The following is a 14,547-nucleotide window of genomic DNA, read 5'->3' as shown; positions in this document are numbered from 1 at the left end:
TGAGCCCTCAGTGGTCTTGCTGTGCCCTTTGGGCCAGGGAAGGGCTGCACAGGGTGCCACAGCAAGCACCAGAACAAGGCAGCCAAGCCAGAAAATGAGAAGTATCACCAAGGGCAGATGCCAGAAGCAAAATGGCCAGCTCACATCCCCAGATTATTACTGCTCAGAGCATGGGGAAAAGCCTCATCCTAAGAACCATCACAAGAAAGAGAAAAATATACATCAGCTTGGCCAAAAGTGATGGTTAACCTGGGCACATCAAATCAAAAGCTTATTCAAATGACCCAGCTGATCACACTTACAGCTTGTGTATTGGCCTTCATGCAATGTTACTGTCAACCTCAAGGTTAGGAACAAGAGGTTTGAATGCAACATGCAAACTTCTTCAACAGGGCAGGGCCTGAAATGTTCTCCACTACCAGAAAAAGCAGTGATAAGCTACGCAAAATGGGTCCCTACAGATAAATCATGAATCACCTACAGTATTTGAACTGAGCTCCCCAATCAAAATGAAAACAGATTCTGGCACATGTAATTGAATCCAATGGTGGAAACATTAAAAGCTTCCCAGGGTCCCAAACGGCCTTCCTGGAAGGGAGGCAGACAGGAAAGAAGAAATTTCCAAAGGCAACAAATTCATGCACCATGTGGACGTTCGGGAGCTGCTACCGGCTGATGTCTGGCTGCTGATTTAGGGGTATCTCTGCACTTGTATTTCAATCCCTCAGAGCAAAGAAGAAAGGAAAGAGAGGGAAGCGATATTGACAGTAACAAATGAAAGTCTGCGTGTGGAAGAATAGGCTGGTTTGGAGCTGGGAGGTGACCCTATGGAGCTCCTATTTATTAGCACAGAAAGCACAGCAGGTTTCATCTCCGCTCTTATGAAGCAAGATGAGTAAGGACCCAAGTAGCTAGAGCATGTCCCCAGGCTCTCACTGAGTCATTGCTCTCTAACAGAACAGAGAAGCCTCTCAAATGTGCAAGACCCTGAGATATCACTGAAGCCTTGGAGACTTTCCTTTTGCCAGAGCCCAGATACAAAGAGCATGCAGAATTGCTGCAGAGTATAAAAACAGTGGGAGAAAAGGATTGCCTTTCTCTCTGCTTGGTGCAGGCTGCCTTGCGATAACAGGTGCCAAATTCTTTCCCCATCTCTGCCCCGTTCCCCTCCCAGAGCTGCTGATAAAATAGGAAGAGGAGTCCACAAGGAGCCCCTAGGATCTCCCCAAAACACATCAATGCCAAAAACTCAATTGGAATTGACAAAAAGGTTTAGGAGGCCTTCCCAGATCCAGTATATATTGCACATGGTTTGTTTTCACTTCATGTGGGACTAGGAAATTTCTGTTAGTGTTCCAAAAGATAAATCAGGGGCTGATTAGCCCTTGTATGTGGGTGCAGGCAGAGCAGGTGCCTGCTGACTGTGAAACGTGGGAGCACTATGCTGGGGTGGAAAGCAGTGTTGCCTTCCAGACGTGTCTCCCACCTAGGCCACGCTCCAACTTCAGTCCTGCAGTTCAGCTTAGCAGGAGAGCATCTGGCTGTTAAGACAGCAGAAAAATTGTAGCTCACAAAACACACTAGTTCTGGGTGCAGTTCTGCTCTCATTTACACTAGGAGCTTCATGCTCAATGGAATTACACCGATGTGAAGATGGATAGAGGGGAACCTTAAGACTTTATATGCACCGCATTATTTCTGAAGATGCATTGCCTTCTTATAGGAAGGCAACTGCAGCTGTAATATTCAACTACGAAACCAAAGCCTGCGGCATCCCCAAAGGATTTTTCTTTAAATTCTACGTAACACATTCACATTAAGTTCTGAAGGTGCCTTTTCTGCTTTTAAATAGTAATCCACCCAGATGGAAAAAATATAGGAAGTGTATATGCTGCACAATGAATGAGATGCATGTCACACACTAAATACTTTAAAGGTATGTGTCACTGCTAATGCTTCTCAAAATATTACAGAACCAGCTCTTTCTCGTGATGTTTAAAATGTATAGTGTGATGGAGTATGCTCTGACTCAATGAACGCTTACCAGAGTTGTAATGTTTTAAGCACAACCTACATTAAGTTATATACTTTAAATATATGGGTACAATAAATTTTAGTCAAACAGATAACATCTGGGCACAGAGCATAGAAGACTGTAAGAAATGTCCAGAAACAGACAGAAGAGCCTGGTGCCAAACCCCAGCCTGAACTACAGAGATTGAGTGGATTTGATGCGTCAGCTAACCAGATTTTATGAGGAAACCCCAACCCATCCCATCAAATGGAGAGATGTAACAAATCATTTGCAAGCTTCATAGTCAGAGAAATGCCTTTGGTAAGAATCAAATTCCACCAAATGGATAAAGGGTGATTTTATTGCCTGAGCTTGGAGAGTCTGTGGTTAATTGCAGCACAGATGTGTACTCCATTAAATACCTCACAGAGCTGCTCAGACCCAACTTCCTCTTACAACCCATCGTCCCAAGGTGCAGCATCTCCCAAATATCTACCGTGGTAGAAAACCACATTCCTCATACCTACCTTGATGCCAGTGTCCCCTTTTTCACCCTGCCCAGCGAAGAACAGACAGAGAGAAAACACACAGATGGACAGTGAATGCAAGAAGAAATTGAGCAAGCAGAGCAATCCTCACAGCAAGGGCTAAAGAGAAAGTTACCAAAGAAGGGAGTATGTAATAAAGGCAAGCACAGGTCTCTGGAGAGACTGCAACACCAGCCTGAACATTGGCTGTAACCCATCCCTCCCTGGGAACTGCAAGGCAGCACACCTTGCTGGAGTGGATGCTGGAGGTAGTCCATGCTAATGCTACCTACATATTTTGAGTGTAGACTAATCAACCATCTATTTGTTTTGTGGAGCAGACCTAGCCTTAGCACAACACCATCTAAAAGCTGGGTCAGATTTACTCTTGAACAGGGCTAATCCTTGTCCTGGTTCAGGACAGCGGGAAATTGCTCTGGCCAAAAATCCTCCAGATCCCTCACACAGGAGCAAGTCTCTGTTTACATGGCTTGTACTCTGCTACAGAGAATCTGCACCTGGGCCCTGACTCACTGTATTTCTTTAGCATTTTTAGACTTTGTACCACTCATCTGCCCCTGGGAGACAGCCTCGCTGGTGCCATGTTTAAGAGTTACCTTGGGGCCAGTAGCTCCAGGAAGGCCATGTGCACCAGGCAGGCCTGACATGCCCACCTCACCCTGAGAAAGAGAAGAAAGGAAACAGAGAAAGCAGAAAATACAGTGATGAGCAAACAGAGGAGCACATGGGATATTCAGGTCAGAAAAGGAGAGGGATGTTCTATGCAGAAGCGCCCACCGCGCACCAACCTCCCTGGGTCTCACTAGGGCAGGAGCACCATTCTGCATCAAGAAAGATGTTCAGTGTGCAAAAAGTATTGCTTGAAGGAAATGGTCCCACAGACCTGCATCATATCAGAGATAACATTTTGCTCAGATCTTTGCCCTGTTGTCCCTTTCCCTGACCAACACACCAGGGGAGGATTTTCTTCCCTACTTTCATTCATTCCTTCCACGTTTCCAGAGGAAGGTTGCAACCTCGGGCTCATTCTCCTGAGAACCTTTGCTCAGTCAGTAAATGAGCCAGGCAAGTCATTTTGTGTGAGAGGAGCTCTAAGGAGAGGCCCTCACCATGAGGTCATTGCAGGGACCCCCTTGCTGCCCCCCACCCGCCAAGAGCCACCCGCCAGCACACTCAGAACAGGATGGGCTCTGAATGGAAAAACCGATGGATGGCTCACTGCAAGAGGCAGCAATAAATTGTGTCTGTCTGCAGGAGTGGGCTGTGGTCCGCGGGGGCTATAATTTCCACTTCCTAACATAACAAAACCATCTTGGCTTATACAGAACTAATTAAAAAGCTCTCAGGTCTTGCCTTTTAGCCCACAGAGCAGCCATAAAGCAGTGCAGAGATAACACGAGACATGGGACTCCTGTCTGCTGGGAGCATTTGCCTTCCCCTTCTCCCACTAACATCCCTTTAGCAGTACCTCACCATTCCCTCTTCCCCTTTGATCTTCATTTGTGCTTTCCCTGGTCTCCCTGTCTCTCCATTACACCCTTCAGACTTGACTCAACCCTGCTGCTAATTAGCTGCTGTTGCAGACCCGCAGGCAGTGCCAGCTTCTGCCTTTTAACCAGGGAAAGGATCAACTTTCAAGTCATACATAGCCAGGATTTGGCACTTCCTAGTAGTACAAGAGCTAGATCTAAATCTGGAAGCAGGTATGAGTAGGGAGAAATCTGTACCATTGCTGCCAGAGAGTTAAAGACATCTCTGGGTCCCAACTTTCCTTACACAGGTGAGCATTAAGGGATCCATGGACCTGCAACAGTCCTTGATCCAGTGAAAGGAACTCAGCAAGGAGCTCCAGAGGAGCCCAGGGATTTGCAGCTGTCATCCCGCAAGGCATCAGGGCAGCTTAATTCATTTAACAGTGTTGGAACTGTCCCCTCTTACCTTTCTGCCAGGGTATCCTTGAATCCCAGGGTCTCCCTGCAAAAGGCAAAAAGACAAAACAAAATGAGGCTTGGCCTGAGAAGAATAAATCCTTGCCCCTTCCCCTGGGGCCATTCCACAAGGCCTTTGGCTCAGAATGACTCCAGCAAGTCCCTGAGCCTTCAGAGTCTGGGGTCCCTGTTACCTATAGAGACTGAACCCTAGGAGGAGAGGCAGAATGAGCACCAGCAGCCAGGTAACTCATGCCGCAACTCTGTGGTTCCTATCTCCTCACATTGGTGAAGTATCTCGAATAAAAACAAATGAGGATAGGCAGCAGCAGCAGAAAAACAACCACCACTGCCCCCTCACTCTCGCAAGTGAATACATGGGAAGTTGCGGTAGAGTTAACAATAGCATTGCAAAATCGGTTCCTGAAGCGCTGGTAAATGCTTTGAGAGTGGAAGAAGCCAATAAAGCTGTGTGTGGCAAAGAATTTTGCAAGAGGGGCTGATGAGGCGTGCCTTGCTCTACTGAGATGCAACTGGGACACTTTGCCAGGACAAAACCCATGAGTCAGCGTGCAGGCTGGGCCCCCTGGGCAATACAAAGCTGGGCTTGAAATATTTTTCAGATATTTGATGTAGCTTCCTTTCCCCATCTTTCACCTTCCACAATTTATACATCTCTCCATGCTGGGACAGTCCGCCTCTCTGATTATCACTTTGTTTATCACTCCTCAAGTTGAGGCCAGATGTCTCACCTTTGGTCCAGGAGGCCCAGGTAAGCCCTGTATATAAAATCAAAACAGACACTGGAGTTGGCAAATGTAGACAATGCTATGCAAAGTGATGGGGGCAGAGCTGGTTTCTGGCACCCACCTTTCCATCTCTGCCAGGCTTCCCAGGTTCTCCATCTCTGCCCTGTTGCAAGAGAGAAGGATGTTAGCATGCCCTGTTCCCTGCTGTTTAGCAATAGATTGTATCTTAAAATGTGCTTCACTTTTTGTCCTCCTTGACTACTTGTTACATGCCTGAGAATGAGGCAGGAGCAGGACTTCAAAAGGATGGTAGGGATTTTATCAGCCAGGTTTCTACTGCAAGCAGAATAATTACACCCTATGTATTACTTCTCCTCCTCTGCATACAGCAAGAGGGAGGAGGAAACGGGGCTGGCGTGACCCACTCACGTGTGTGAACAGATATCAACAGTGCAGGGCCTTCCTGGGAACTTCTTCCTCCCCTCACATCCACCTTCCCTGCCATTCCCCTGTCCATGGCTATCTGGCTTCAGATGTAGCAGCAAAGACCAGAGGAAATTGTCTGCACCTGAAGGTGTAGGCTTTTTGGTAAATGAACTTACAGGTGGCCCAATTGGTCCGGGCTGTCCTGGGGTTCCCTCGGGTCCAGCTGGTCCAGCAGGCCCTGGTGGGCCAGGTGGCCCTGGAGGGCCTTGGATTCCTGCTTGTCCTTGTTCACCCTGAGGTTTGTTAAAAGAAAGGTTACCAGCAGGCAGAGCCAACTCATCACACCACCACCACCACCACAAGGGCCCAAGGCAGGTGAGCACAGCTGAAGCAGGAGAGGCGGAAGAAAAGTTCCAGGTTAGTGCCTGGAGAGGCTTCCAAGAGCGAGACAGAGCCCTGCCAATGACAGCGTGGCTGCCCGGGCAGGAGGAGCCAGCCCCCATGGTCTGCAAAGACATGCAAGGCTACCTGCTCAGAGCTTGCCTTACAAGTGACCTACAGGTGGCCAAGCAGCCCAAACACATTGCACATCAAATTCCAACATCTCCTGGGCTTCTCAAGCGGCTCTCCAAAGCACTTGACAGTCACATGTGAAGCATAGCCTCTCGTGACCACGCTGGCACTTCCTGGCAAAGCCGCAGCATCTTACCTCAGCCTATTTTTTCTCCCCGCGCTCCATTTGTTGGGCAACGCTCCTGCTGTTTTTCCAAGGACCAAAAGTAGAAATGCCACAAAACCGAAAGAAAATAACACGATCATCATGGCATTTCTGGAGCTCACCCAAAGCAGGCCTATGTCGGCCAGGCAGAGCCTGTTTCTGTAGGATTTAACAAGCGAGTGCGTGCAGAGCCACCTGCCATTTTAAGCTCTCCAAGGAAAGCCATCCCAGCCGGTTCCTCCCCAGCCCCTCAGTAGCCACTTAGCGGCTATGGCTCATGCTTCAGCAATGCCATCTGGCCCAAAGGACCGGCACTCAGGACCAAGCAGCGCTGCAGAGACAGTGGGTTGGAAGCGCCACGCTGAATACCAGACTGCTGATCTATAATTGATATATCCAGCAAACTCCTACGGCCCCATGGCACCCACACTAAGCTGCTGTCTCACAGACTGCTCTGCCCAGATAAAATATCACAACATCCTGTTTCCATCCGAAAAACTCTTCTTCCACAGGAAGCTAGAAATCAAACATGGTGATTTCTCAATTGTAAATCAATGGACGTGTGGTTGTGTCTCTGCTGCATCTATGCTCTCGATGCTGCTGCTGCTGGGTAAAGCCAAGGCTGCTGTCGTGCAGCCTTGTGTGCATGGCAATGCATAAAATCTGTCCCCTGCATGTGTTCCTAACCATAGTGTTGTTTATCCTGGCTGCCCGTAGTAAAACAAGGAGATACAGGGACATCTGCCTTATTTAGAATTCTACATGAAAGAAATAAGATGCAGATTTCGTACTTTCTGCCATGAGCTCTATTTGGAAGAAAATTTCCAAGGTGTGGGCCAGGCTTATGGGAAGTTCAGTAACTGGGAACACGTGCTGTCCCCCTAGCAGAGGACGGGGAGAAGGGGGAGCAGAAGCCCTGCCTCTGCGTGGGAGCACCAGTGGGAGTTCACCAAGCCCCATTCACATTGCCTTTGTTCAGCTGCATCTAGCACAGCACAGTGTGTGTAAGTGCGTGCCCATCCACGCAGATCCCTAACCACACAAAACATTATTGCCACATCATTATGTTCTTATTAATGCGTTCAGCATGAAAAGACCCCCACAGATCCAACAGGACTGTAAGTGGATACTGTAAGTTGGAGATCAGGTGTCACAGTCATCAGATGTCATTTTGTATTTTTAGCTGCTGCCTGGAGCCATTTTTCAGCTCCTTATAATGCCATTTGGTCACCCTCATTGTGCTTCAGCAATGCAACGCTCATGGAGCCTCCTAACACAGCCTTTGCTCAGCCCAAGCCCATGCGCAAAGGGCTCCTGCTGATGTGCTCAGAGGTAGCAGCAGGATTTTCTTTCCTCAAGCACTAGCATTTACTTTACAGCCTTGTGTTTTTTCTTAGCATTCAAACGTCGAGCTTCTGGAATTGCTTGGTGCTGGCAGATCTGGAGGAATGGTTTACACTTCGTCTCACTTAGAGAATGAATAAGGCAGCAGCAGCTAAACATCACAGCAAAATTCTCTAGTGAAGCTGACCTCTGGGGATGGAGGGAATTTGCAACCCTGGCTGACGACAAGACATGGGGCAGCTATTCAAGTTTCCCACTTCATCCTGGATAGGAACTTCAGCTTTCAAAGCCTTCCCAAGAGGTCAGCCTTTGGCCTGGCTCTTCAGACTGTTACTTTAAAGGGCAACTCACACAAGCCATAGGGCTTTATGCGGCGTGAACACTGAGCTGATAGGAACTGGGCTGAGAGCACAGGCTCAAGTGATAACACCGGGATTTCACACAGTGCTGGGAAGGCACCTCGTGGCACTGCAGTGCCCCGCTAGCATCTGGCAGTTCAGACGGCAGAGTGACAAAACCCAGCCACTTCATAGAGGGTGCCCAGCACACTCCAGTGGGGTAATTACAGCGGTTTATCCACACGGGAAAGTCCATCCCAAGTGATGGAACGGGGATAATTTAAGTGGGCTCATTAAAAGCCACATGAACTCTGACTATGGATGCTCTTACTCACTACCATTCATACGTCCGTAATTCATTTTATGAATTCATTACCAAAATAACTAAAGTAAACATGAGTTATGGCCCTGGAAACCAAAATAAATGTGTTTACACAAAGATTTAATGCAATTTAATGAAATGATTATAAGAGCTTATTTAAACACGCTTTCCCCAGTGTCTCAGACCAGTCTAGCCCACAGAAGTGTTTGCTATTCATTCATCTCACTTAAACTTCACAGACATTAGCTACATTTCAGCAAGAGGTTTCCAACCTCTTCTGGATACTGAATATTCAGGACCTGACTTAGTAAAGCAGGAGACTGCTTGTCAACAGTCCGGGCTGCAGTTTCATGGCCCATTTCTTTTAGATTTAAGCACTGGCTCCCTTTCGTTTCTTTTTAGCCACATTATCACATCAAAGATTTCCTCCACTTCAAACAACATCCTTCAGCTCTGCCTCAGTCCCTTGGAAGCCCCTTTGTAGGGAAAGACACACAGGTAGTAAGCTGATTAATCACAAGCATCAGAACGGGATTAGAAACAGTCAATGAGGAAAGGTCTACCTGGAAAGTGCGTCTCTTTATGACCGGAGGTGGAGCCAGCCGCACTGAATTGAGGAGAGGCAACAGCTGGAGATCAAACCAGAAGGTCACAGGGCAAAGGAGGCCATTAGGGCATCGAGAGTCAGAGAGCAGCCAGGGGAGAGAACAGAAAAAAAGGGGAACAGAGAGATTGCTGTGAAAGTCAATGACTGCGTGCAGCCGCACGTGGTACAGGTACCTGCAGGCAGACCTCTGAGCTCCTGTGCACCATGCACTGCTCACGGGGGACGTGCTGTCCACCACTCCGAGCCAACCAGGGCCTCCAGTACAGAGTTGCTGCAGCTTCCTCTGCTCAGAGAGAGCTCACCCAGGGGATTTCTGACTCAGTTCCACTCCCAGGCAGCGTTTATTGCAAGACACCCCCACACTAGCTCTGCTCTTCAGTTCTCATCATCAGATCTGAGGCAGCTATCAAAAAGCTCATCTTCTCCAAGTTTGTTCCAAGTGTGCTTTCCCATATTTTTCCCTCTTCCCTCACAAGAAAGTATCCGGGGTCTCACCCTTCCCTGGGGTGCGGATGGCAGTGTGGCTGGCTGGGGTCAGTAGAGGGGCTCAGGGCCAGCACAAGGACTCCAGCATGGTCCATTTGGCTACATGAACACTGCCAAGGGAGAAGACAAGAACTTGGTGTCTCTGAGCCCTGAGCAGAGTACTGCCTTGGAAGCCCGCACTTTGATTTTCCTCACATAACAGTAACAGCAGCTTCCAACTGCTTATAGCCAGGAATGCTGCCCCAGCGCACAAAGCTGACCCGGACACACAGCAATCAAATGCACTAAAGCTCAGGAGCATTTGTTCATCCTCCTGCAGTATCCAGTTTCTACTTGCATACACGCTGCTGTCAGCCTGGCAGTCACCACAGCAGCTCTAGGCCCAGGAATGCTTTTCTGGCCTGATCCACTTTCCTGTTCCTATCAGTTTTCCATTGAAGCTGTTCTCCATTTACACAGGGAGAAGAGAAAGGAGCATTCTGTGCTCAAGCACAAAAGCCTGTGCCACTGTGCACAGCCATTCCCCATGTGCTGGTCCCAGAGGTGTGCCTGCAGGTCTCCAACCACAGTGACCCTGCACCCCAGCAGCACTGCTCAGTCCCTTTAAATGCCACCCCTTGCTCTGGCAGCAAAAGCTAGGACACAGTCTTGTTGCAATAGGAAGCGGCCATCCAATATTGCAGCATCGCCACACTCTGTGGCTGTGCTCAAATACACTGATTCTGAAATATTACACGGAGTGCAGGGAAGCAGAGGGAGGATGCTGAAAAAGATGAAGGGGAAAACGGAGGGAAGCAGTATGAGCCCTTCCAAAAACACAGACAAGATCTAACAGAGGATTTGGATGCAAGTAGGCTCATTTAGAGAAGGAGCCTAAAGCCTCCTGCAGCCTCTGGACCCAATGGTAAGAGGAGCGTGCAATATTGGATGCCTTGTGCCTTTGCATCAGAACTGGTCCGTCAGGCTGTTACCCACAAACCTTCAGCGTAAGGATCTGGTTAGAGCGCAGGGCTGCAAGGGTGGTACTTAGATACTCCTAGGGGACAGGGAAGACACACAACAGGGGGTCAGTGAGACACATGATGTCTTTGAGAGCAGACAAAGTGTGGCTGCTCCTCTCTTCCCAGTGCTAAGCCCCAGGTGGCACTCTGGGGCAGCCCCATGCCTGGGATCATCCCTTGCAGAGCCACAGGCCATACAGAAGGAAAAATAGAAAACTACAACGTGAGCCAAGGCACACATCCTAAACTTACATTTCCTTCCTAAGAAAACAAAGACCTAACAAAACTGAAACAACATCTCTGGCTTTTTAGGATATTGGTTTTCACCTCCTTGCCTAAAAAGTAACCCAACGAAAGCCCTCATCAACCAGTAAAGCAAGAAGAAATTGCAATTCAGTCAAATGTAGGGCACATATATGACAGAGTTCATTCTCACTTTGATTCTGGGAGGAAGAGAAGGAACTGCAGCCCAGCCTTGCACTTGTGACTAGACACTCCAGGACAGCCCACCTCAGAGCTGATGTGGTGGCAGTCACTCCTCCCATGAGCACATCTCTTCCCTGCTTGCTGCTTCAGTGAGACCAGAGCTATCCCTGGAGAGCCAAGGAAGCATCACCAAGGCTTTGCTGGAACGTGAGCCTTTGCACCAACCTCTTCCCTGCTGTCCCAGCCCTGTGGCATCACCCCAGGGTGCCTACAGCCCAGCCCACCAAACCTGTGTGCCCTAGCCCCAGGCTGCACCTGGTGATGCACAGCCTGCACCTTTGCTTCCCAGTGTTGCTGCCAGTCCTATCCCTGCTTTTCCCCTTGAGCTCTGAGGACAGACAGGAGCCAAAGATTGTAACAAGAATCCAGGACACCGCTTGGGCAAACATTGTTGTTAGCTTCTTTTTAACATAACGATCTAGTGAGCCGCCTCACCTAAATAAACACAGCTGACCTGCTATTATTGTACCCGGGCTGGCATTTGCCCATTGCTCCCATCTCTCTGCTGCCAGCTGAGATTGTGCTCTTGCCTCCGCTACGCAGAGCATCCAGTGCCTTGCTCCCCTGGGGACAGGCACCAGAGCCCAGCTAATTGTTCAGAGGCTCATCAAAAATAAACAGAAAGCCCTTAAGCCTGTCTCCCTGTACACCCAGATCACAAATTCCAGCCACTTCATATGATGTTGTTCCAAATGCATTTCCAGTGGATTTTCAGCACTCTGGTTGTTTTTAGAGCTGGTTAAATTCTGCCCCTGTAATCCCCTTGAACTCCATGATGTACTCTCTCCTCTCTTGGCGGCGGTACATGCTGGCCACACCAGGACACAGAGGTAAGGGGGACAACAGCCTGGCTTTCATTATAAGTCTGCCACCAGTCCTCCCATGGCAGACTGTGGAAGTGGGTCCGAGCCAGTGCTCTCTGCTCCTACAAAAACTTCATGTTTCACTGAGCTTTGAGGTGAAGAGACCAACATTCCCCCCCACCATACTGCAGCACAGAGGCTCTCCAGAAAGAAGCAATGACAGCATTTAGCTGGGGGTCATCCCCAGTGGGCAGGAAGAGAGCTTAGAGCCAACATCCCTCCTGGAAGTCCTTATCTGCAGCTTTTCTGTGAAACACATCAATCAGCCGAGCACTGTTCTCAGGCCCGGATGACGCATCTTGTTCATGAAACGATCTATATTTCCAACAAAAAGCCATTCAAACGAAAGGGGGATTAACATTCAGGAAGGCACAGGACAGACGATAATAACGCTAATGACTTACCCTGTGGGAGTACTCTGCGCACTGACCCTGTGAAAGAAGGGGATTAAAAGAAAAGAGTTTAAACCACAAACAGAGAGAACCAAAATAGACATTGGAGGGCAGATCCGCAAGGTGTAAATCACGGTGGCTCTATTGAACTCAGTGAGGCTATGCCAATTTGCACCCGATAAGCAGCCTACCTCCCACCCATTGACCCCGCAGCCCTCTGCTTTTCCTGCATCTCTCAGCCACTCAAAATCAAGCCGAGCAGCACCAGGCCAGCCCACATCTCTGCTCGTGCAGTTTTCAGCGTATTGCCCATTCAAATTACCTTTTCTCCTTTTTGTCCTGGGGGTCCCTATAAAAGAGATGAGATTTTGGAAGGCTCTCGGTAAAGTTCTGTATATGCAAGAGGAAAGGGACTGGGGGGGAGATACAAACACAAAAGAAAGGGTACTTACGGGCTGTCCCCTGGGACCTGCGGCACCCTTTAAAGAAACACACAGTCATGAGTACAAGATGGGTTTACAGTGACAATAGCTGTCAGTATAGAGAGTAGGTGGAAACTCAGCTTTTACAGACTTTTGTGGAGAACAGTTCCCAAGAGAGTTCTGGGTTCCCTTTGTTACTGGGGAGGAGTGAAAATGCACACATGTTCTGGCTGCACCACGGGGGGGATTTATTAAAAGGAGGGGGGAAAAAGCATCAGGAAAACACACCCTCATTGTTCCCTGGACCTCAGTTGACAGCACGTCTGCTCGGCTGACGCACTGGGATCGAACCAGCAGCAGCCAAGACTGAAGCCTGAGCTAGGGGTTGTGCAACTGAGGGATGGCAGCTCACCCTCTGCCAGGGAGAGGGGATGGGGATCTTCAACATGTGCTTGCCAGAGGGCTACACTTGCTACACTCGGGCTCCAGAAACAGAATTTGCTGAAGAAAACATCCAGAAGTTCACTGAGCAAAGCTGACTACAGAGCTGCTACCTTGGCATGCTCATGTTTGGGGATTTCATCTTCTGAGAAGTTGAGAGAAACAAGATCACATTTGGGTTCCCATGAAGGATAACCCAAGTTTATCATTCCCAAATGGAAGCATTTTGGTACGATGCACAAATGAAACAGAGCTTCAAGACAGGAAAGAAAAGCATTCAAAACAAAAAACACACTTTTTTTTTTGTTAGATAAGTTGAAAGCCACCAGATGGGTTTTCAGAAAACTTTCCATCAACTTTTACTTCTGCTATGAGGCCAACCACAAAAAACGTCAGCTCCCAGATTATATTTAAAGAACATAATTGCTAACTGTGAGGAAAACATATCCCATGCATAACTATGGACTTGCTGTTGTAACATGACGAATCTGATAGCCATAATGTAAAGATTACAGGCGTGCATCTCTGCACTGCAATGAAGTTACAAAGCTGGGTATGTAGCTAGGCCATTAGCTGAAGCTGTGACCACTAGTCTGCCTACAAGCTCAATTCCAGCTGACAGGCAATGCCACTTCAAACCAATCCATCAACCACAAGCACATATAATTTTTGTTGTTGTTGTTACCATCTCCCCTTTCTGTCCAGGATGACCCTGCAAAAGAAAGAAAACATCCTTCAGTTTCAGCCAGTGCAACCTCTAGAAGATGTTTGCTTTACCTGCTTACCCCATGCCTTGGGAAGTACTCAAAGCCTCTATTACTTCTCAAGGGAGATGCAACATCAAACATGTGGAGCTTTGCTCACATAGCTAACATGACATTGCTCCCCAGCACCCAGAACACTGAGGTTTTTCCCTGCAGCAGGTTGGCTGCTGCCCTTGTGAGGTGCTGGTTCATAGGTTTGCCTAGAAAGGAAGCAGCTGTGCTCTCTCCCTAATCTTTTGACACCTGCATCTCTCTCAAGGTATCTGTGGCATCATCCTGCCTGCCAACCTTCTGATTTTCATTGAATCCATGCATGCGCATGACACTGCAAAATAATCCTCTTAAAAACATACTCTGCAGCACGCAAGCTGGTAGGAGAGTGAGAAGTGTCAGGGCACAAAGCTTCAAGAGAGGCTGTTTGCTTACCGGTTTGCCATCCAAGCCAATAGGACCCTGAAAGAAAAAAAGGGGGAGGGGGAGTGGGAGAAGAGATGAGAAATGCTTTCACCTGGGCATCTGTTCACCTGCCCCAGCAAAAACTATGTGCCACAACACCACACAGCTGGGTACCACCCAAGTTTCCTCTCTGCTTCTGCTGGGACCTTCTCACTGTCAGCTCATTTCAACAGCAAAGCTGGACACAAGAAGGGGATGCAGGAGAGGTTATTTGTTGGCAATGTGCAGGAAAAAGAAACCCT

General features: G+C 48.4%; 1 protein-coding gene across 1 annotated transcript in view; it reads right to left on the bottom strand.

The window, feature by feature from the left end:
* The window catches only part of COL13A1 (collagen type XIII alpha 1 chain), a 48,698-nt gene that overhangs the window by 24,805 nt on the left and 9,346 nt on the right, over nt 1-14,547 (bottom strand). Inside the window, exons 5-14 of the mRNA XM_072340662.1 lie at nt 14,276-14,302; nt 13,771-13,797; nt 12,675-12,701; nt 12,545-12,571; nt 12,235-12,261; nt 10,460-10,516; nt 5,842-5,958; nt 5,361-5,402; nt 5,243-5,269; nt 4,501-4,536 (exon numbers count right to left, since the gene is read on the bottom strand). Coding sequence (XP_072196763.1) covers nt 4,501-4,536; nt 5,243-5,269; nt 5,361-5,402; nt 5,842-5,958; nt 10,460-10,516; nt 12,235-12,261; nt 12,545-12,571; nt 12,675-12,701; nt 13,771-13,797; nt 14,276-14,302 — 414 coding nt within the window. The remainder of the gene's footprint in view (nt 1-4,500; nt 4,537-5,242; nt 5,270-5,360; nt 5,403-5,841; nt 5,959-10,459; nt 10,517-12,234; nt 12,262-12,544; nt 12,572-12,674; nt 12,702-13,770; nt 13,798-14,275; nt 14,303-14,547) is intronic.

The sequence above is a fragment of the Excalfactoria chinensis genome, chromosome 6 (assembly GCF_039878825.1).
Source record: "Excalfactoria chinensis isolate bCotChi1 chromosome 6, bCotChi1.hap2, whole genome shotgun sequence".
Classification (NCBI taxonomy): Eukaryota; Metazoa; Chordata; class Aves; order Galliformes; family Phasianidae; genus Excalfactoria; species Excalfactoria chinensis.
This window is presented reverse-complemented; position numbering and strand designations above follow the sequence as displayed.